The following is a 25,082-nucleotide window of genomic DNA, read 5'->3' on the forward strand; positions in this document are numbered from 1 at the left end:
TATTGTCCTTCAGCAATTATTTTCTGATGTCACATGAGCACTTGTCCATGCATAAGCAAAACTCCACTGGCCCTAACTCAAGTTGTGGGGTTTTTGGTTTTGTTTTTAAATAAGCACAACATCTTGTTCTCACTTCAGGATAAAATGAGAAAAATGGAGAAGGCACTGCCTCTACATGGCATACTATTTTCCTCTGCATTTATTGAGTTCATACTCAACTCATTGAGTTCTCCTCCCTGTACAATTTACTACTCCACAGCTTCTCATTTGCTCAAGCCCACTAGACTAGAGATAACAGGGGTTTTGTTTGTCTCTCCTCCCTTAGCCCCAAGCCCTCTCCTACATAAGTCCCTGGGAACAGACCAAAATCTAAGGCTCGTAACCAAGCTGCCAGATCACTAAGCACGTATTTGCATTTTAGCAATTTACAATATAGCTCAATTACTGCCTCTAAACTTCAGACATTAAAATTCCACGAAAATGAATGGTTGAGTTCACAGTTTGACGTGGCTGCAGACCAAAAGATTAAACTTAATGAATGCTGCTTTCAATTCCTTGAGTTTTATAGTTTGGCTGACTTTAAATAACAAATATTAATTGTTTAAAGCTCAGGAATACTGAAGTCCCTTGCAAGCTAAATTTGGCAATGAACTTATGAATCAGGCAACAGTCATCCAAATGACTAATGTGTAAATGAACGAGTGAAGCTACTGCTAAAATCCACTTTATTTTGGATTATCTGGCTCTCCAAACTAATCTGAAAGTTCTAAAGACAAACAAGAAGGAGGAAAACACAAGGAGGGGGGGAGTGAGGAAAGAAAGGAAGAGGCAGAGGCGGTGAGAGACAGACGGACAGAGCAGAGAGACTGACTACATCCAGGAACACTGTGCTGAGTCACTGACTGAAGGTTAGACAAGAGGCTCTGTACAACAGCCATACCAACATGTCCTAGTGAATTAAAAGATTATGGATTATATGACCCTGAATGCTTCCAGAAATACACAACCGAAAGAAAGAAAGAAAGAAAGAAAGAAAGAAAGAAAGAAAGAAAGAAAGAAAGAAAAAAAGAAAGAAAGAAAGAAAAAAAGAAAGAAAGAAAAAAAGAAAGAAGAGTATTTTTAGCCACTGAATCCATGTATCTGTCAATGGCTCCTGGAGGAAAGACTAGAGAGCCAGAAATCTGGCTTGGTCTACTGAACACACAGATCAGGAAGAATGTTGAATAAATTAAGGTAAGCTAAAAATAAATCCTGAGAAGAGTACTGTTCCTTTTTGCCTTGAGGATCATTCACATGATATTCACTGATCTTAACGGAACATCAAGAACCATCACACTGCCACAGGTCATGGCCATTTAAATCATGAACCATCTTGCAGCAAACTATCAGTGGGAGCAGTGTTGTTTCCAAGCAATGACCAAAATCATCTTACAAAGTCTGGAGCAGGTGGATGATGATGGGAGACTCCCCACACCCCTTACACTGTTTCATCCACGTCGTTGCCATTTGCCTACTACAATCCAAAAGCTAAGGGACCAAGCTGAGACTGCCTGATGTGCCAGGAAACAAACGTCTCCCACTGCAGGCTCCATGTCTGCCACCTCCCAGGCCCCTGAGAACAGCCAGTGCTTCAACCCCATCTCCCTCAGTTGTGCAAGAAGCTTGTCCAATACTCCTTAAACAGAGGAATGAATGCAGTTTGCTGACGGAGACCACCCAACTGCACCAGAAACAAGGAGCTTTCTAGCTCCACTTCCTAGCTTTCATTTTGATTCCCTTTTCATAACCATCAGCAAGTGCTAACATTCAACTACCTATTCAATATCCTAAAGACAAAAATCCAGCTTTTTGCATTATTTGGTCACCTGCTACATGGTGGGGCAAAAGCAGGTATCATTACCCCGGATTTCACATATTATTGGGAAAAGTCAAGAGAGAGTTTTCACAAGTATCCTCTAAGTGTCGCCCCAAGTAACCTGCTTTGTAACACAGTTCTAAAACTATTCATCAGCTTCTTCTTCCATTTCAAGTCAAAACACATGAAAAACGTGTGTGAAGGAATGAAAAACAATTGAAAACACAGCTTATTTCTTTTTTCAAATTTATTTCAAATGTTATTTATTTTTTAATAAACACTATTTTCTCCAGCTCTAAATCCACTTCCAAGAAGTTAAGTTACTGAGTGACAAATCTGATTTTAAACAGCTAAACCCAATAGAGAGTTACACCTCTCGAAACTCCTGTGAGACAAATATCAACATGATATGCAATGGGACAATTCCCTGGCCACATGGAAAACTAATTTGTGAACAGATTTCAATGCTAATTTCAATGTGGTAGGTAGTTGCAATAAAAACAAAACAAAAACCACAACCAAAAGATCCACTTCTCCAATATAGCTGAAATGAAAAATTCATATGATGGAAACCATATTTTTCTAGCTCTTATCTAAGCTATAAACCAGGAGATAAAATGATACAAGTATAGCCAACAGACTAACAACAAATGCTTAAAGAAAATACTTGAAAATCTAACTAAAGCATTCAGAATTTAAAAAACAGAACTTGCTTTGAAAAATGCTGCTCATGAATCAAATCATAAAGTAGGCTGAATTTGCAAGTGTCCTGAGCACTGAATAAGGAATATTTAATTTGGGCTTTAATTCCACAGTGAATCATTTGCTACCTTCTAGAATAGATCAGGAAAAGCAAATAACCAGCAGTAGAAGTACCAAACAACCTCCCTCCCACAAAAAAAAAAAAAAAAAATTAAAAAATCAGAGGACAAAAAGGACACAAATACAACAGACTTGAGAACACTTACTGTGTTTCTGTGTCCCTCTTGTCTTGTTTTGCTATTTAACAGCTTCCCTTCTTGTTATGTACCTGAGATTAAGAGGTATAAAATACTATTTCAAAACCTGCTGTCTCATTACTACTTTTTGACTTTTTTGCAAATTAAAAGTACTGCTTGGGGTAAGGGGAGTATAGTTTGGGCATAAAGTAATTCAGATTCTAATTCTTGTCTGAGTATTTTATATACAGCAGAGGGAACCTGTTGCCTGATGCTACAAAACCATCTAACCTAACAGTGCTACCTTGATCAGTTCCACCCTGGCTTCAATTAAATACATAGTGGAGTTATGTAAAGGAACAGGAGGATAAAACTGCATCCTCAGTACTAAGCTAGATTCATGTTAAATCAGGTCAAACTGTACACTCACAGCTTTTAGTGCAATGTACATGTTGCAAATTATTTGAAACACCCGCAGTTCAGATTCTGGAAGAAAAATGCCTCAGCTAATTTATGCTAAATTTTTAACAGTTACAATTATTATGTGTGTATATTTAAAAAGGAAATCCATCAAGGAAATGTCTTAGGAAAAACATTTCAGATATGCTTGATTTGGAGACAGCAATCTGAACAGATCAAAAACTGACTTGCTCCTTTTATTGCTCCTTTTATGTTACGACAAAATCAAAATAATGAAAGAATAGCTCTATATCACTCAAATAAGGGAGAGACTTTCATACATCAACCAAAGATATTCACTGAAAACCCACCACTGCTGCACATAGAAAGGTAAAAACAAGACTGGAGACTAGGAAGAAAAACAAGCCCCACAAGAGACAAACTTGGTACACAGTATTGTATATAAACTTCAGTACAATCCATTCAAGAATAAGGGAGACCACCAGCACATCACAGAATTCCAGTGCCTGCTAACTCCCATTCCTGAATTATTTCTATAAACAATAAAGCTTTCCTACTCTTTTCTTCATTGACCGCAATAGGGATCTTTTCATATTATTCATTTTTCTAACAAAACAGTTGGCCTATGCAAAAAGAGATTTTGCTCACAGAAGTCACTAATGTCTCAATTTGTACCTTTACACAAATCTAAGATCATCACAGCAAATTCAAACATTAATACCTGCTGTTCTTTCACTGTTAAAAACACTGTTTACCACTAGGTAATGAAAAGACAAGTCTCCTATATGAGGTTTTCTCAAGCCTGCTGTGATTCCTAGCCTTTAATGTTACCTCAAAACACTATTGAAGTAAGAATGGTGTAGCTTTCAATAAGGTCTCACCAGAGACTCCTGAAATGAAATAACTGCCATTACATATGAGAAAAAGTTCTTGTCTGAATTAATTATTGATGAAGAGATTAAAACACATGACAAACACCCAACCCCAAGCACAGGAACATACATCTCGCCTTCACAGTGAAAAGAAGTTAGCAATATATTTTCCCCAGTTCCCCAGAAAATCGTACCCATACCACCACTCTTCAATAATTCCGTGAATAAATGAAAGAGTGGGTAAACAAATACAGTAAAATTTGCTGATAGCAATTTTTTAAAAAAAAATTCTAACTAAAAGTTAGTCCAGACTTGCAAAGCATGTTCTCCATGAAATTGGTAATAAAAGAGCAGATATAATTTGGTATAAATAAATACAAAATGAACATGCTCAAAAACAACTCAGTGCCATAACAATGTGGTAACTATGGTGCAATGTAAGAGAAAATATTACTTTTCTACACAGTTTTTAAAACAGTATCACTTCACAGCTCAGTGGCAATCAAAAAATGCATGACTTAGCAACAAGTAAGAAAAGAACAGAGAATGAATCTATCATTATGTGAGGCAGAAATGTATGGTATACCCTCCTCTTGACCAGTGCATGCAGTCATAACCACCCTAACTCTGAAGTTATCCAGAAGGAGCAGGAAGGTTCAGGGAACGGCACCAAGAACTACGCACAGCAGTTCTATACAAGCAGATACCAATAGATTACAATACTTCAGCTTGGTTGAACATAGAAGTGTTTGCTTGGAAAAGAATAAAAATTATGAAGTACATCAGTAACTATTTGGAAGACAGGAACCTGGTGGAAATCAGTTATATCACTGGGCAGCACACGTAAGACAAAAAAACCCCATAAGCTTTAGCACAAAATCCTCGTAATTGGTACCAAAACCGTAACCAAAGGCAGAAAAATTCACAAACAGCAGAGAGCAAGACCACCAACAGCTATAAGAACCATGTCCAAAAGGTTGGCTCTGTCCAGGAAATCTAAGCCAAGAGCTGGGGTTTTGCTAGGAGAGTACACAGAAACGTGGTAAAATATTTGCCCTATGCTTATACTCTTTCCTTACGCATCACTGCGGGCCACAGTCAGAACATTTATACCAAACTGAACAGACCCTCAGCAGGACCTGGTGAAGAAAAATAGCCTTTAGCCAGTATTCAGTCATCCTTTTCTATTAGCCTTCAACAGGTGTGCACTAAACTATCACCAAATTCCAACTCCATTCATTTGAAAACTGCTTGTCTTTCCGTGTCTTCGGAAATTCCAGCCAATAGTGAGCCAACACTTTAAATTCTTAATAATTTTGACACCATATGGTGACCTTTAACAGAAAACTCCAGTAGTAGGCTGCACATGGACTTAAAAAGGAAATTGAAAATCGCATACAATATAAAAAGAATAAGTGGTACCTCTTGAGATTTCAACTTTTCTATGTCTGTGGAGAGGTCTGAGCTTTTCCCATGAAGACTGCCATTTTCCTGTAAACAGACAAACAAGCAGTAAGAACAATTAGGACAAGAATAACATTCTATATTGAAATAATAGGGAAAAGCACTGGATTAGAAGGTTGAACATGTGAGACAAATACATCTTACTTAAACTCCATGTTAATCAACACAAGGAATAGCCTAGAAATGTAAAAGGCTGCGTATGATTTGCCCTGCCTTCCGAGAAACCAATCTATCCTCTCACAATACAGACCCACACACTCATTTTAGCTCTTTCTCAGAGACATCTGGTCTAGCAGCACATGTAGGAGTAGACAGAAGTTATCGTTATTCAAAATCCTGAATCAGTAATTTGCCTCATTAGTTGAAAGAAAACCAAAAACTAAAGACCATACATCACAGCCAAAATTTATGCATGTAAGCTTGATTTAAACTGGTAAACGAAGTCCAATTTTTTCAGTGAATTCAGAAGAGAAATTCCTGTGTTCTACTTTTTTTACAGAAGATACCAGCCACAGGACAAATTAATTTGTGGCTCTTAATCTTTACCAATTCTATATACAGAAAATATATTTTTCTAGTGTTCATTTTTCTGGGGAGAACAGAGGAATGAAGTTTTCCTGTTATAAGGCATTGAGTTTTCTTTAAAAGAAAACTCTCATCACCTAAACGACATGCCAGATTACCAGTCTTTATTGCCCCATTAAAAAAAAAAAAAAGAAAAGCTAACACACAAGGCTCACTGACTTTAGACTATACAAATATTACCCGAACCTCTACCATACAAAAAATTGTGATTAATACAGCCACACAGCCAATGAATCACAAGATCAAATTCGTTTGGCCAGCTTAATGCACAATTGATTAAAATTGATCAGCAACATAAAAAATGAGAGTCAAAACACCAAACACATGATAAAAATATGAGTTATATAAAGCTGCGTAGTAAAATTCCATTTCAAATGTAGAAGAGGCATTTGAAGGTTCAGCTCCATGCCCCAAGTTAGGCAGGAAATTTTAAAAGAATGCCTAATTTCCATGTTGCACAGAAATATTTCTTCAACACGAAGTACTTCAACATTTATTTTAATTTATTTACTAATGACCAATGGAAAAATCAAGACTTCATAGGAAACCTCTCTATGCCTTCCAGAGTAAGGCAGAGGCTGTATCAACACCCAGTGAGCTGACCAAGGTCTTGCAGCCTACCCACTTCATTCCACAGCACAAGAAAGCTGCAAAGGTGCAAGTGCTAACACAGCTCTCTGACCCAAAGACACTGAAATCAGAACATCAGGTATGCTGTGTATATCTAGTTTAGGTACTTAGCTCATTGTCCTTTTAGGGAGTAAATACTCATCAAAAGAAAATGGAGTAGATCAAAGGGAATGTAACTAGGGGGAAGCTTGCTTTGACCACTGAGTTGAGTTTGAAAAGGGTCATGTTATTGTAGGATACCAGATACTATCAAGAATCTTCAGCTCAATAAGTGGGATGGATGAAGCTGGAACAAGAACAGGAGGAAGGTATTTAAAAAGAAAAGCCTCTCTTCAACATCATGACACAGCACATACTATAGCTGGTTAATGTTAACAAGGAGACAAATGTTCCCTACACTTTGCCAATAAATCTGCTCCTAAGTAACACGACTTCTTTCATTTTCTGACTACATGTTAAATAAAATGCTCATCATTCAAGCATACAGTTACATATGGTTTATTTTTATGAATTCTGAGCCTATATGTTTTTCAGTCTTAGAAATCTAAATTGCTGCTGTAGCTCCTCAGAGTCATTAAAGTCCCTAAAAGATGCTAATCTGTATATTTAAAGGAGTTTCCCTTCAAAAACTTTGCCAAATCATCTGCTGATTCACGCTGTACGTCCCCATAAACTTTCATTATGAATTATTACATGCGCATCTTACCCTTGAAGATTCATATGAAGGACTTGGCTGACCGCTTGTTCCCCAGGATGTGGCACCTGTTCGCTCATCCATACCTGGCAGTGAAAAGAAAAATACAAACCTATAAGAAATTATAGCAAAAACAATGTTCTCTGATGCAACCTGAAAAAATACTCATCCGCTTCCATACACTTTAAGTAAATTCATCTGCTTTCATATACTTAAAGCAGTGTTTCTAAAAGCAAAACTTCAGATGAACAACTTCCTTATTAATTAGGCTGGCTACACAGGAACCTGTTCATTTGGACACCTGCAGCTGCTGAAAACAGGAGCGTAAAAAGCCAAGAAATTTGCCAATCTGCTGTCTGCCCAACCCAATCCATAAGAAATTAGCATGAGTAACAAAACAAGCACAGCAATGTGAACATCATGGCTTTTTGAGCAGCCCAATTTATCTGCATCTCAAGCAAGCACTGAAATATTGCAGCACGTACTGTGAAACACATACTTGTTATCTACTCTTTGCTCTTGTGTCTTGCTTAAGCATTGTAAAATGTGCAAAATTATTTCCCCTACTTGGCCTTGATGTGACACGCAAGATATTTTAGCATAATGGGGAAAAAAGGCAAGACAGACTGGTTATATTTCAATGGCTTAAAAAACCCACAGAGAATCACGGTCTCTGCCCTACTAAAACAGTAATATTTTTTACACTCTGTAACGGTTCTTTTAGAATCAGTTCCCTTTATGCAAATCCAGGTTACAGCTCACAAGAGAAAGGGGAAGGAAAAGATAGGGAGATCTTTAAACACTGTATCAGAATATACATTCCACATATTATCCAATTTCTATCCAAATTTCATTGGTCAAAACACCTTGAAACCACATTCCCAAACAGCTAATCGCAAAAGCACTTCAACTCCTATAGCAAATTCCTTCATACAGGATAAGGCTGCTACTATTCTAACAATTAGGTTCCTGATTATCTGCTTCACAAGACGCTTTTTCTGTCACACGTGGAACATTTCCATCCTACACTTCAGGCTTCAGAGCACTCTGGCCTACAAAATGCAACTCATTACTTCCCTGTCACATGAACTTTTCTCATAAAGAGCTTTGATATAAAGCATAAATTCTTTATGTAATACATACTATAAACTATTAATGAAGTTTTGTAATATCATCATTTATAAACAAGAACTAAATATCCCAATTTATAAATAAGAGTAGAGTGCAAGCTACTCCATACAATCACCTCTAAACCCTAACTTTATATTGCAAGTATAAAATTTTCATGCATATTTCTCAGACTGGCCATACTGCAAAATCCAACGTAAGTTTATCCTGTAAATAACTACCTGTAGACTATTACTATTCTAATCATTATTTCCTTGAGAAATGTGCTTTATGAAGCTATAAAATAATGTTTTGACAAAGACAGCCTGCAAAAAGGAAGGCTAAACTGAAAGTACAGTAAATCACTCAAATAAAAACTACAGGCACTTTTTGTGTACTGCAGGCAAGATCCTCAAGGTTGAAGAATGCTCTTTGAAAATGCAAAACCACCACTATATTGAGCCAGCAGTTTGAGGAAGTTTACTGCATTTTGCAGCTGACAGTATTGTTGTTGTTTCATTGTAACTGGTCCAGGAGCTGAGTAAAGAGTCGTGGCTGGCACTGACAAAGGCAAAAGTAATCTTTTGGCACAATTGACTCTTTTCTGCCAGAAACAACAGTGCGAGTAATCCAGTCATTATCATAACAAGTCTTCCATTGCCTTAGTTTCAAAAGAGAGATATGTAGGGGGAGAAAAGAAAAATATCCTATTGCAAGACAAAGTCCTTGGGAAAGTTTAAGATACAGTAGGTTATATCAACCCATTTCAGGAAATATGTCACTAGATAATGGTTATGCATAGAGTGTTCAGATTCATGACCCCTAATCAGTAAAACATGCTACTCATTTAAAAATTTGAGTCAGTGGGACATAAGGACTTATGTTATGGTTCTACTTAATCAGCACATGTACAGCTAAAAATTCTAGTATTTTAATTCTACCATTTGAATTATGCAAATAAACTCTTTAAAGAAACTGCTCTAAACCAAAATGTAACTGCTTCAGATAGTGAAGAAAACTAATTTCTGACTAGTTCCCATAATTCTTTTTTTCTAAAAAAGCCCAGTACATTTAGCGAGAATAGTAAACTTCTGTCTTCCTGCCAGGTGTCTTTTTCCTCCTTTCCATGCAGCAATTTTTATTCTTACAAGACCCAAACAGGCTTACATGTAGACCTACGTCTTACACAAAATTTTCACACAAGGAAGATGCTTTCACATTTTAGATGCTCTGTGAAGGCTAGAAGAAAAAAGAAATCATATATATATATTGCACATAGAACACCAGCACTCTGACTTACTGCTGCTTGACATCTGGATTTGATTTGTAACAATACCCCTGCTGCCCTTGGTCGCCATCAACATAAGACACCAAACAAGTGCTGCCCCAGGAAGCCAGCAATAATACTCAGCCAGGAAATGAGATGTGTGTCTACCATGGTGCTCAAGGAATCTGTTCTGCTTTGTACACTAATATGTTTTCCATGGATGACAGATGAAAACCACCCAAATGTTGGATGAGACAAAGATCCAGACCATTTCTAGTTGGATGGGCACAAACAAACAATGCATACTTTAACACAGCCAGAAGTAACTCTACATGACTGAGCCAGGACCATCAGATTCACTTTTAAATGTAAAACCCCTGAAGTGGGGAACACTTGGTAAGAAAGAACATGGGAGTCACCTGTGGTAATAAGTTCAATGAAATCTCAAAGCAAAAGTATAATGAAAAGAGTTCTAGCATTTTCCTGGGAAATGCAAAAGAGAACAGAGGAACTAGGGGGATCATCACCTTTGTATAACCCCTTCCACAAGGAAATGCAGAGACCAATTCCAGAATCCATTAATTCATCATGGATGTTAAAGGGCACAGGAAAGTTGTGACAGTTAGCAGAGCACTGTAAAACACGCAGGGCAAGGCTGAAGTATCTCAGCCTCTGCAGGTAAAGCAGAAAAGGAGGAAATCAAACTGTGTTGATACAAAGGTCCAGTAACATAGACACAAGCATTCAGGCAGACAGGAGTATAACAATGTGCTACCCCCACTTCCTTTTTCTTTGGTCGGCACTGAGGATGGAAAGTAATTGAAATGACTCATGATTTCATAGTTCTCAGTCAAAGTTGACTACTTCTACAGCACATATGCTGCAGTTTAATTAGGGAGTGATTCTGTAAGTGTGATGTTTGTTCCAGTGGGTTCAGCTGGCAGTGTGGGGCTGGGCTGGCTCCCAGGGCACCTCCACAGCACTCACTGCTGCCGGCCCAGCGAGGCCACGCCTGACCTTGGCCGGGAGCACACGGAGCACAGCCCAAACCCAGAGCTGGGCCAGCCCGCAGGAACGGGCGCGTGTTCCTCACTCACCTCGGGGACACACAGCCAAGTCAGGAGGATGCTTTCTGGCTTTATGCATTGCACTTTAAACAGGCTTTGCTTAACATCACTTTTATGATGCTGCTGTGAGCATTTCAAGCTATTCAAGAAGAAAACCTGAAGAAACCTGTTGCCTCATTATTTCAACATATGTGTTCATTCTGAAGAAACAGATCCAAACGTTCACCTAATAAAAAAAAAATTGGATCTTACAATCAAACTGAAATGAAGGTTGTTCTTGCTGGCATAAGACAAAGAAGACTATATTTAAAACTTATTTCAAGAGACACAGGCTCTAATGTTCGTGTAAACACGATAATATACTTTATAGGGTTACCATCTGCTATGATGTTGATCAAATAAATGATTTGACAAAAAAAAATCACATTGTAGATTGTTATCCTAGGTACGCAAGGTATGAGTTTCTATCTTTTATAGCTTCTTTATCCAATTTTGTTTCAGAGTAATGATATTCCTCCAGATAAGATTCAACATCTGAAATCAATTACAAAAAAAACCTACAGCACCAACCATAACAGCACTGATTGTGTTTTGCATGTCAGACACACAAACAAATCAATCTACCATTAGGCCACATATTGCAAAAGTCTATTGCGAAGTATGATTCCAATTATTGCCCAAAATTATATTTTAGGTCTAGACTTCCTAGTAAGGGGATGAAAAGAGTAATAATATTTGATGAGGAAATACTATACCCAAATATTTTACCTTTCAGTAGGTTAAGATTAGTTCTCAGCCTCTTCTGGTTATTTTCAATTAAAACAATTTCTCTTTTTATACTAGATGTCGTGTTTTCAATAACATAATAAAACCATTTATATTCTGACAAAGATCTCAAAATTCACAAGTCAGATCATTAAATAAAGACAAGATAAAGTTCCCCACTTTTATTAGTCAGGGAGTGGGAGAAAACACGGATGACAAGAGGACCAGAATGACACACAAAACCAAAAGCAGCTTTGACAATAAGTACAATGTGGTAGCTTAAAATATCCAAAGCTGAGAGCATTAATCAAATTGAGAAGAGAAATGAAAGACAGGCAACCTATCAAAAGTCTAACCACTTAAGTGCCATTGCAATAAATTCAGATGCAACATTATAATTAGGTAAAAGACAAACTACTTCCATTTCAAACTACATAAATAGAGAACTTTCCCTCCATGCACAATATAGGAAAAGCAAGGGGAAGTGCAAGCATGGAGGGAAAAAAAGAATTCAAATCTCAATGCATACTGTTTCTTGGAGAATGTACTAACTGTCTTCCAGCATATGGATACCAAGTTCCCTCCATCCCCCCAGATCAAAAAGCAAAGTTCCTCCCCAGTAACACAACTGGTTATTAGAGGCACCAGTGGGAGTAGCAGAGCAGTACCTTTTTTGTACCTTTGCTCCAGAGAAAATGAATGGAAGAGCTATGGCTATGTCACAGAAACACCATCTTGAGTCTGTCATCTGGTACCAATTCTGGACTGGACAATTACTTCAGGAAACTTCCCAAGATAATTTGATTAAATTGCACAATGCTGCTCACACTCCTCCCTGTACTGAGCCGTGGTGTCACAGATGGAACCCTTAATCCACTGAACAGTTTAAAAGTGAGATTTCTCCTAGGCTTTCCCATTAGTTTTCATATATTTCCCTACTTCCCAGCCAGGTTCATAACCATGAGAGTTGGGATTGTTAACTACCAGCCCCTAATGGCAGGGATTTAAAAGTGCAAGGAAGCCCTGAAGGGACTGAAGGCCTCTTGAGAGGACATTGGTTACCTCAGTTAGTACCCATAAAACACTGGCTTCCATTTGAATATCAATCTTTGCAAAGATCAGTTTGTAAGATCTGCTTGAAATATCAACAGTGATTATTAATAGTGGTAAATAAATTAATTTTCATTTTTGAAACATTATTCATCCTGGAGATGCCCAGAGCATGACTATCTGACATAGCAAAGAATAAATATCCACTATGCCAGTCATTGTGGAAATTATTTGAATAATAGTCAGAAGATATACTGTGCAAAGTTAATTTCCATCTAAAGAATAAGTAATCACAATCAAAACTTCAGAAGAACAAAATTACTCAAATTGGAGGAATGCACAGCAAGTATACAATTTACCTGGGTAATAACCAAAACTTGGACCAATATTGGCATTGGCAGATATTAAAAATTAGTTTTAACTCAATATATCAGAAAATTGAATTCTCCCTGTATGTAAAGCTGTTTAAAACCTATACTTTCATAAAGAAAATTATTTGCAAGAACAGTATTTTCTCCAGACAGAATAAAACTTCAGGGTGTATGCTCGAAGAACTTTTTCTAAAGCAACAGAAGACATATAAATTCAGAAGAAAATGGAAAAAAACCCCATACTGTTCAGGAAAACTGAAGAAAAGCTTGAATTTGTTTTAAAAGCATCTATTAGCTTCAAAAGTCAGTACTGGTACTACAGTTCCTGTATAACTATCAGGTAGGTTTTAGATTTGTTTCAACTCATTACCTAAATACAATTTGCTATTTAAAAAAAAGGCAATTACTACTTTAAACTTGATTTCACAAATAATCCTATTCATTTCTTGCAATAAGACCTACGTATTCCCAAAGAACAACATTGGGTTATTAATTCCTGTAAGAGCAGTGCCCTTACAGAAAAGTCAGAAATTACCTCCCTCTCTTTCCTCATATTCTCTGCTTCCTAGACTCTAAATCATGTCACCGAACACACAAGTGACCTGGCATGACCTGGACACTTTAAATACAATACAACTCACTCAAAATAAAATTGGAACTGGCATTTCCCACACAAACCGTACTAAACTAGAAAACTGAACATAGCTGCACACATCTTGCCAGAAAAAGTACATCAGGTACTGTTCAAAGAGGAGAGCATATTTATAATACTGTATGTAAAAAGAATTTGTTAGTTGTGTATAGTTATTCAGACAGTTCAAGCATAAGCTGATGACAAAAACTATAAAAACTAGCATTTGAACTATTAAAAAAAGGAATTTTCTTATAAATCCACTGAGGTGCTCAGAGCACTACACAGTAAAGCTATTCTTCACACACACACCCTCTCCAAATTCCCTATATTAATATGAGTTTTAATCTTATTCTTTGATCCGATTTAAGGCTAAAATTTTTAAAAAATTAAAATGCTAATATTCATAAATTATCCTGTATAAAAATAATATTTACATGTGTGCCCTCAGAGTATATTTTGAAGCCTCCCTGGTTACAAATGCAAATAAAGTACACCAGCTTAGAGATCAAGCCTTTAGCAAGGGTACAACCCAGAGCCTTTATTCACACGCAAACACACACAGTTAAACTGCTATTAAATTGAATCATGCTGCTTATTCCCCTCTCTGTGCTGAGCCATGAAGTATCAGGCTGAACAGCTCTAACATGCAAGTCTCAGCCCTACAGTACCAGCTATCATAATAATCCTTTCTACTGGCAAATTTTCCTGTGGTTACTTCAGTTATGACTCAACTGCTTTATATAACCACACACTTTAAAAAAAATATATATACATATATATTTATATATGCACACCAAATCAAGGCCAGTGTCACAAGACTGCACACACAGGCCAAAAATATTCTAATACAGCCTGATGGGCAACAGCTACTGTTACCAACTGTATTACAACACAATTGTACAGGAAACGGCCAATTCAGGCACCAGAACACAATTCATGTCAGTTACACAGTGTGTAACTGAGGTGCTAACTCTTATAAGCAAAACATGGCAAGTGTGACAGCTTTCCTAAGAACATGTCTAAAAATGTTAAGAACAAGTATTTTTTTAATCATTTACTGTATCACAAGGTGTCCAGCAAATTTTGACCCTTTTGATTCCAAGACCAACCTGAGGTCAGTATCCTTTCATGGTGATGATGATTGCCATGTGTCTTTATACACATACAATTAAGATAACCCAATAGCAACAAATTAAAATTACTTTGTTGATATTAGGAAGATAATTAATACCTTAACACTAAAATCTTTCAAGGGAAAAGAGACCCTCTGACATTTCAAGCCAAATGGGGAAAAAAAAAGTTGAAAAAGTTTTTGAGGAACAGCATAAATTTTGACTTTCCAAGTTCATAAAGGTGAACCAGTGGAGAAATCAAGCATCAGACAAAAACTTTGGAATTTAGTGAGGCAGAATTTTGAGCTTTAAGTATAACAGCAAATATACTATACAGTATAGCCAAGAAAATGCCAGTGTAACTCCACATTTACAATGTGGACTGGAAACAAAGACACAGATACACACTGTCAAGACCACAGAAGCCTGAGACTGAACTTGAGAAGATCTAGATCAAGCCATTTCATAAAAGCATGTGGAAGAAAACCTATATTTAGCTAAGGTACACAGTATCTCTGTATCTCATTTTTGGCAACCCTACAAATCTGAAATCAGAAGTCTATTACCAGCAGCATGGCATCTCAGCCTCTCACATTCAAACAATATACATCTTTCATAAAACAAAGCACATAGAATACAAAGAAGTCTGAAAGGTTTTTAAGTTTGCCTCTAGACAGGCACATCCTCAATGAGATGATGATTTCTTACACTTCCTTGTTCTAAAGAGCACATCTAAGTCAGCTGCAGGAATTAACTCTCAGTACTAAGCAAAACATAAACTACACATCAGGGTTGTGTGAACTTAAGTTTGTCATGAGAAAATCATGTTCTTTCAATACAGCTGGGGCAAAGTGTCTACTGTATGAAAATTTCAGCATTAAACACCCCCTTCTAACTCTGAAAACCAAGTTTATCTGCTCAGTATTTAAACAGGGAAGAATGCTTTATGGATAAGTGCAAGCACTGCACATCTGCTTGCCTAAGCCAGAGCTGTGGTAGGACAGCTTTAAGTTAGATGTGGAAAAAACAACAGAATAAATATAGCCAATGTTGACTTATTGTAACCTGGCTCACTTGCTTCTCCTCTTTTGCCAAAAATCAAGAAGAAATCCTCCATACTTCTTCAAATTCAATCAAGGAAGAAGCATTTGCAAGATCAGGAATCCGTTGTTTGCCCTGCAGCACAATGAAGTGCCTTCCAGTTTGCCCAAGGGGAAGGTAGCACCTTCCTCCCTCAGTAAAAGAGCTGCCTAGGGCAAAATGTGTTCTATTATTTTAGGCATGAAGGGGGAAAAGGCTTAAAGTAAACTATTAAAAAATTCTAGAAGCATCTCTCCTTGCATTTATATGACTGATAATTTGAGCTGATGGAAGTTAGCATCAGCCTGCAGTGTCAAGAACTACTTTTTCCAGTATGCATTTTGTACCAACAAGTGCTTCTCCCTCCCTAAGCAAGTTGGAATGTAGTAAGGCTCTTGCCAGATGTTCTCCTTCTGCAGAGATCCAAAACCAACAGTTCTCAATAATTCCATTACTTCCAAAAGTCAAAGCCAGAATCCAGTCTGAACAAACAGAGATCTGGCACAGCCTGTGCTGCTAGCAGTGCCCTGCAACACCTTAAAAAAAGTTAAAAAAAAAAAAAGTTAAAAAAAACCCACACACACACACAAAACCAAGAAACCTTTATTTTCTCAATACTGAGACATTTCTTCCAACAGCTTATTAGACAGAGATTTTACTGGTATTGTTAAATCTCTTTCTCAAATTAAGAAAAAATAATGTTCTCTGACAAAGGAGAGTAATCTGTCTTTAAATGTGCCAGGTATCATTACATCTGCTCAAATATTTGCTGAATCAAGCTCCTTGCTGCCTGGGCTGTTAGCTGCCTCCTGAGGCAGGCAGGCTTTGTGTTGACAGCTCCTTTAGTGTGAGTGGCAGTAAATGATGGTGTGCCCACAATGCTGGAAAGCTGATATGATACAGTTCAGTCTCCTACATCAACAAACGAGGTGGAAGGACGACTGGGGCCTGATGTTAATGGGCCTTGCACTAATTCACAGCAGCACTGCAGCAACTGAGATGTGTGAGGGAGTCTGGTTCACCTTCCCTCCCCAAAAACATTTTTGTTCTTTCCACTCTTTCCCTTTGTTTAAAAGAAAGGCTGTTCTTCCCCCTGAACTAAGATGTGTCACCACGGCTCATGGCAGAACTAATCCGTATGACACCCATATTCACTGGTTTCTCCCTTCATAACCAAAAGGTATCAGCTGATCTACTGATTTCTGCTGCCCTTCATGACAATCCATATTTTAACATTCTTCTGGCAGTATATCCATGTTGATAGAGCTTTAAGTATGGAAAGACTACCCTTAAACAACAAAATTACACCATTAGAGGACCAGCAGCACAGAACTAACAACTTCCAGAGTAGCCAAGGCTCTGTGCTCAGCATTGTGGTCTTTAAATGCTAAAGAGTAATTAAAATAGTTTCACTTTGCTAGTTTAGCAGAAACATACAACTATTATGAACATACTTTAAAGTAGTATCCCACTAACTAAAAAAAAACCCCACTTTTCTATTCTAGAAAATAACTACTAAATCTGACAGAGTCTGGCTCTGGTGGAAGTGAATCCAGAAATACCTCCATCTGGTAGTGAAAACATTAAGGTTTCTCCAACTTTACTCCTTAACCAAAGACCTTTTTTCCCTTTTTGAAGACTTTACTGATCTTCCTTTTATTTCTTCTCTTAGCCTTTCATTTAATACACCATAGTCTGGTTCAATAACATTTCTCTTTGGCTTAAATCCTAAATATCGCACTTTTTATAGAAATCTGAATTTTAAATGATTTTCTTGTAACAAGTGTTACATGAGTTAAAACATTCTTAATAAAATGCACTTAGAAACCATGCACATTTCAGAAGCAAAACTTTGACAAAACGTCAGAATTGGAATTTATAGTCAAGCAACCCCATTTTAAATTGCCTTCATACTCTAACAACCGGAACAGACATACTTGTTCCTGGTAAAGTGCCTCATGCCTTTGTTGTTTGTTTTTTTTTTCTTTTTCATGAGGACAAGTTGCACTTTGAATACAAAATAAATTTGCTGTTGCTGTTTCTCCAAGTCTGCTGTTACAGCAGTTCTGTAGGTTATAGCTAGAAAATGCTGAAAGCCAATAAAATATGGTAGACAGTCTTTCTGCAGATAAAAGCACCCTTACCTAGTAATTATCCTTCTTACAATAATAATATGGTATTAAAGACTTTAAAACATTTACTTAAGTAGTCAGAAAGCAAGTAGCAATCAATAACTAATTATTTTTCTATAATTCCTCCTCCCAGGATGTTTTAAAAGTCTCTCCTTTTACAAAAGCACTAAATAGTCTCCTAATGTCATTCCTATAAAAATTACGCCTTAGTTCTAGGAACTAATTTCTAGGGATATTTAACCACAACACTGGAGTGAAGGATTTTACATTAAAAATAGGACAAATAACTTCAATATTACAGGTGAGCAAGAATAAGGAGAGGAAGGATTCTAAAACCCTTCAAGTCCCCAGCACTGCTGGACCCCACCAGCACTGCCGGCACCGTGTCCAACAGACCCGTCCCATCAGCCAACCTGCAAGTCCAGCCTCACAAAACCTCCTCTGCAACGGGAGCCTTCACACAGGCAAGCAGCACTTCCCAGCTCCAGCAAGGGATTCTGATGCAGGAACCACTGCCAAACAACAGCTTATGAGTCAAGGTTTATGTATGCAAACACAGCCCATCTTCCCAACAGCTAAGGGCTGTCTGCCACCCAAAGGAGGCCATCCTGCTTCCCTTAACACTTCACTGTCCCCGCTGCCCACAGCGTGGCCCACATCTTCTTCCCTCACACTAGCACCAGGGTTTTGTGGGACCTGCAGTAAATCCATTCAGGAAGAAACTAGTAGAAAACAGACCCATAAAAATAACAGACCCTCACTGGTTTCTGGCCAGACTTACTCACACAAGTATTTCAATACTTGGCCAGAACAGCACCAGTGCTGGCAGAAGGGGAAGGGAGAGCACGAGAATCACACAAGGCCAAAGCCAGGCTTGTGTGATGGCCCAGGGAAGTCAGCCCATCACCCCTGAAGCATTTACTACCTCTAAGACTGGCTGTATTTAAAAGGGGAAAAAAAAAACAGTGATTTTTTTCAGAGGCAAAAAGTCGTAAAAGAAAAAAACCCAACCATCACTATGTGGTGATGCATAAAATTCTGCAGTCTACTTTGGGACTACTGGCTTTATTGAACCATTGGTAGGTACTATGCCAGTATGCAAGAAAAAGAACTGAATAAATGCATGTTTCAACTACATTAAACACCAATAATCTCATTTTAAAATCTTTAAAATATTAAATCTGCTCCATGTTAGGGTAGAAACAGGTTACCAGGAAGTTCAACACTTCCAGAAAACTCCCACATAAGCTTTATTGTTCACTTACTAGAATTTTAGCCAAAAAGTTAGAAGAGCAAATTATTTCAAAGTAAGTGGTGACAAAACCCAAGTGTTTTCCTTCCCTCTCTTTCTTCTGTAATTAAAAAGAAAAAACTACGAATTTTTATTTAAAAATTTCAAAGTACCTTTTGAAATTTAGCCAAAATGAGCCTTGGGTTCCATGTGCCAAATAAGTTGCTTCTACAAACCATTTTCTCTCTCACATTTTAGAATCTTAAGCATTGCCAAAACAAGTCAATTAAACCATATTGCATCTTTGGGTGGCAACTTTGTTTGTCTTAGATCCTGTATTCAGTTCTCTATATAGATGCTTTTAGCTCTGACAACAGCTTTTAGACTTTGCTTCATTTTGTACTTGACTTGTTCATACCGCAACACTCCAATACAATGAAATTTGTATAAGTGCCCAGATTTGCTCAACCACTAAAAATAGAAATGTTACCATTTATAAGGGTTATCAAATAATTTTAACACAAGACAGACTCTTCCCATTCTGTTAATATATAAAATAACAAAAACGAGAACAGTTTCTACCTTTTTGAGAAAGACAACCATAACATGATATTTGGGAAAGAATTTCTTATATTCCAGTCACAAAGAATATTATTACTCTTCAGCAAACTGTAATTTAAGTACTTCGCAGATCACACTTTGTGAAAGGGTAATAAGGCATCAAATGTCTATACATCCCAGTTTATATGGAAAGGATTACTGAAGAAGGTTCAGAAGAAAAATATAAGCTCTCCCTCCCAGATGCACGAGAGCATTCTGAAGCTCTGAAGATTCACACATGTAACAGGGCAACTCAGAATAAACATCACATACAGCTCCACAACATATGTTCACGTGAACTAAAAATGCAAAACTTATTCCTTTGACAAGGCTGGCCCACATACTTATAAGAAAATGAAGAAATTCCAGTAAACTGAAGTGAATTCATACCTTAACACTCTTCACCTGAACTCAAACAAAGGTAATTTGCTCACATAACTGAAAGGCTAAACAATATGACATTTGTGTCCTTTTGTGCCCATTCCACAGACACACATGGGATTTCCCCGGCAGCCAAACCAACACAAGCTCTTAACTGAATTTCCACAAGTGACATGAAAGCCCAGTGAATTAAACAAACACATTTTAAGGCACCTGGCAAGAATAATGTCAAACAAATGTAGAAATTCACATACAAGAGCTCCAGTAGCAATTTTGTTCTACTCCATTTACTTTACATGTAAAGCTTCTATTTAAAAGGTCACACAAAGGAAATAAACATGAGCATCACTCAGGTGTATATCTGCAATTTGGCCTTTAAAAAAACTCTGTGTATATTACCAGTTACATCCTCAAATTTACTTTCAGGAATAAAGTTTTTGTTCAGGTTTTATTTCTTGCCTTTTTAAAGAAAACCCAAACAAAGAATACATCTGAAGCCACCTCCTTCTACACTTCAAAGTTTACTGTTGAATTTTTAAACATCAGAACAGAACTTGCCCTATGATATATAATCTTAACTAATGATCAAGAAACTAGAACATTGTATACACTTTAGTCCCTAAGATCGCTTTAGTTTTTGTTCTCCTGAAGGACTCAGAGCAATCATTATTTTAATGTTGAGTGTATTATGGGACAAAAAAGAGCAAAAAAACCTAAAAAAGTCCTATGAAATACTGCATTAAAAAGAGGACAAATAACAGAGTAAGAAGAGCACCAAAAAACAATCAATACCTGCTTTTATTAAAAAAGGTTCAAAGTGAACAAGGACTTCACACATGGTGAAACCTCTTAAGACCTGTGAAGCCTCTAAGTCATCAAAGGACTAATTAGGTTTTCAAGAAGTCTTAAAATCTAATACACCCTATTCCTACAGAATTCCAATTGAATATAGATTCTTAACTCTTTCACTGTAAAATCAGAGTCTAGCAGTTTATAAGAGAGCACAAAAATACAGATGAAGCTAAGCCACTTCATTGTATTTTCTATTAAAAATGAAATGAAGTACAGTTGAAATCAAAATTCTACACTTGCTGTACTTGATTTAATCCAGAGTAATGCCATCTATAATGCTACTTACAGAGAAGTAATAGAAGATTCTGCTCCGGTGCCTATATTGATCCAGTGTTGTACTGAACACTTTATCTATTGAGAGTCAATTGCATCTCCTCCACACCCACATCTCTAATTCTAACAGAAAGTTTACAACTGTTTTTTACATCACAAGAAATTTTCTGCTAAACAGAAAATACAGAAATTATAAAAGGGAACATCTGTATTTTAAAAAGATCTATCAGCCTTAATATTAGGCCTAAGAAAAATACTGACTAGAATTACAATAGTGTCATTATTACCTCTATGCTGTCTTTCACACAAAAAATCCACTCAAAGCCACTTTTAAAACAGATTCAAAATTAGAAGTCTGTAACTGCAGCAATCTTAAGGCTGTATAGCTTCCAGACCACAGCCAGTGGGCTGATTAGCTCAATCACAGCATCTTGCTAATGGCAGCTGAGAGCCCCAAACTGAATCTAAACCATATCAAGCAACTAAAAACACAGGCAAAAGTATTTTATCCTCAAAGCATCGAGGATACTAACATAAAAAGAATGGATAACCTACAGAAGTTCATGAGTTAACTAAAACCCTATGATACAAGTTTCCACAAATAGTAAATATTTCAAGAAAAAAAAAAAAAGTATAGAAAGTCCCAAAATCACCTCCATGAACACTCCTAAATGATGGAATACTGTTTGGAGTTAGTGATTGCAAATATGGTTACAGCACCAAAATGCTATTGGTGGTGGAAGACAACATTATATTGAGGAGAGAAGGGGAAATAAGAGCTAACTGTTCTAGCAAGGTTTTTACCAGCTTTTCCTTAGTCCCTGGATGTTGTCAGCCTCACTGGGAAGGAAAAATATATCTGTGGGATTTATTTTGTTTTCTTTTCAAAGAAACTGAAGTAATTCAAAGCCACCAACAGCTTGAAGAAGAATGAACCACCTGTAGAGGTCAGCATTCTAAAAGTGTATCAGTAAAAATGTAACAAATTGTCAAATTCTCTGTTTAGGAGAAACTTGATACTATGTGTGTTGAATAATGATAATCCAATGCATCTACACACGCATGTATCCACTATTCTTTAGACAAATAGCATGGAAATAATTTCACTCTGATTAATACAATGTGGAAGAAGATGAAAACAAAATTCCTGAACCGGTTCATCACAGGAGTAACACTTGAATAAAACCAGTTTCCTAAGGCAGAATAGAGCCACCACTATGATTAAATATTTCATGAATTTAATATCAAGAATTTCTATAGAGAATTAAATAGGAAAATTAATACATAGATGGCACAGGCAACTTTTAAATTTACATTAAAAGATTTCCATAGTATATCAAATGGTGAAATTCTTTCCCAGAGCGAAGAGTTTTGCTCAGCTCATATCATAAAATGAATATGGTATAGTAAAGACTCTTTCTGGAAGACTGAGAAATACACGCTCAAACAGATCAAAAATTTAAAATCCTGTACAACAACCCAAGAATCTTCTACTAGTACATGAAAATCCATTACATTTAAAAGAATACCTGTTTTATTATTATGCTATAAGGTGAAAAGAAACAAAAATTCTGATAATTGCATTTTTTTCTCTGAGTGTGTGGCAAGATACCAGGTTTAATCTCATTTTGCTGTTGATTTCAGCAGGAAAGCAGGAAAAAAATGCCTGCTACAGGAAATCTCAGGTTTGTTTCTTTTGGTTACACATAATTCTTCTGTGCTGTCCCAGGCATTTCAGGTGAGGTTGCTCTTTGCATGAAGAGAGAAGCAACTTGACTTTGAGTTATAAAATTCAGAAGGAAAGGCTCGCAAAAAAAGTAGTTAGTCTTTTTCACAGGAAAAAAAATTAAAACATGTGTGTATAAATATATATATGTGTGTGTGTGTGTGTGTATATATATATATAAAATGAGCCTCCAACAATAAAACCAAGGCAATTCAAAGGTGTTTTCAAAAAACAGTTAGACATCAACATGATGAAGGAGGAGAAGGTTCTCCTGCTTGAAATGGGTCAATATGAACAGAGAGGATTTAAACAAAATTGTGTTTCACTGTGGAGCACTAACTTACTGTTTTTTAAATACTTTAACCTCATTCCCTTATGTTTGCTTAGCAATTTTATTTGGTCTTTAGGACATACTACAGATGATTATTTATTTTCTGACTGCCAATTCTTCCCTTTGGGAAATAGTTTTTGTCCAAGGTTCTCCAAGTTTCCATCCTCCTCAACACACTTCCAGTTCCAGTACTTGGCTCTAGCTGTGAATTGTACAATCAATCCCATCTCCAGACAATCACTGCCGAGGCAGAGCCTGGCAGCAATGGTCAATGGCTGCATCTCACAAGGCCTCCTGCTTTAGAAGCCTCCTTCTGACAAGTCATAGTCTTGCCTGTTCCCAACTTCTTGCATTAAAAACAAGGAATCCATCTACTAATCCAGAACACTCATGTTATCCAAGTATGCAGACAAAGCAAGCCAAAAGGTCTTTGAATAACATGACCTTTGAGAAATCCTAGCAGCAGAACTCCCTGCATCAAGGAGCTCTGCACTCTTCAGACTATTTAAGCAGCCTGAGTGTGAAGGAATTACTTGAGTGCATGACCAGAATATTAAATATCTCACACTGTCCCGATTCACAGCAAGCCTCTCAAATAACAAAGTAACTACTTCAGAGCAAAACTTTTTTGCTGACTACACGCCATTAGTAATACCAACAACAGCAGCATCCACACATTTACATTCCCAGTTACACACTACTCTAAATTGTGTACCACAGTTTGGAGAAAACACTGCCATAGTTGGCAAACATGATCTTCTGCTATCACTGCCAGAGCCACTGGATGCAGTGACAGACACTGTACCCTTACAACTTCACCTAATTTTAGGAAGCACTCAAGTACTCAGCCATTTCTGAAAGCCTTAAGTGGATTAGCATTTATTTAAAAACTCACTTGAAATCCTGTCATATAAAGGATGTCCTCCCTAAGTCTGCAAACAAAAAATACTCACAGTCACTGTGCTAGAAACATTGCAAACCTCAAACAGAAGGTGCAACTTCCTTGTCAATAGATCTCGACTGCATACCCACATCTGTAACACATGGTAGCAAAAGCAGACAAGAAGAAACAATGAAATGGCTCCACAGCCAAGAAAACAAATATGTACCTATATATATATATGTATGTCTCTGTAAAACATGTATAAAAATATATATTTATAGAAGTTTCCTTTAGGCATCCCTGATCAAGACTCCAGATTAAAAACAAAAAGCAATGCAATTAAAAGAAAGAAACACCTTTGACATTTACACATCCTCTTTAAAATGCAGAGGAAAGGTTTTTTTCCTACTGCTATTACACAGAAAAAAAAAAAAAGTTTCAGCAAATTTTATGGCCCTGGTTGCAAACTTGCAGTTATAACCATGGAATCTCACCTCCAAAGTCACTTAGTTTAAAAACACGAATTTCTCTGAAAATACTGTGAATTCCAGCAAAGTCCCAACAGGGAGTGAAACGGGCTGGGAGGGAGAGTAAATAAGTAAAGGACAAGGAAAAAGAAGAGACACAGATAAACAAAATGAAAACATTTGAAAAGCACGGAGGAAAGCATTTCCTGACAACCAGCACACGCAGCGTCCTTGGCCCCTCCCAGCGGGCCGGGGCTCTGGGGCGCTCCGCGGCCGCAGCTGCGGCGGCAGCTCC

The 25,082-nt window shown here is 37.2% G+C and overlaps 1 protein-coding gene across 6 annotated transcripts in view; it reads right to left on the reverse strand.

Moving 5' to 3' along the window:
* The window catches only part of TCF12 (transcription factor 12), a 159,128-nt gene that overhangs the window by 110,334 nt on the left and 23,712 nt on the right, over positions 1-25,082 (reverse strand). For all 6 annotated transcript variants that reach the window (XM_066195944.1, XM_066195947.1, XM_066195942.1 and 3 more), the window contains exons 4-5: positions 7,471-7,544; positions 5,508-5,576 (exon numbers count right to left, since the gene is read on the reverse strand). In XM_066195944.1, the coding sequence (XP_066052041.1) occupies positions 5,508-5,576; positions 7,471-7,544 (143 nt within the window). The remainder of the gene's footprint in view (positions 1-5,507; positions 5,577-7,470; positions 7,545-25,082) is intronic.

The sequence above is a fragment of the Chamaea fasciata genome, unplaced genomic scaffold (genome assembly GCF_029207755.1).
Source record: "Chamaea fasciata isolate MVZ Bird 193981 ecotype frontalis unplaced genomic scaffold, bChaFas1.0.hap1 SCAF_14, whole genome shotgun sequence".
Classification (NCBI taxonomy): domain Eukaryota; kingdom Metazoa; phylum Chordata; class Aves; order Passeriformes; family Sylviidae; genus Chamaea; species Chamaea fasciata.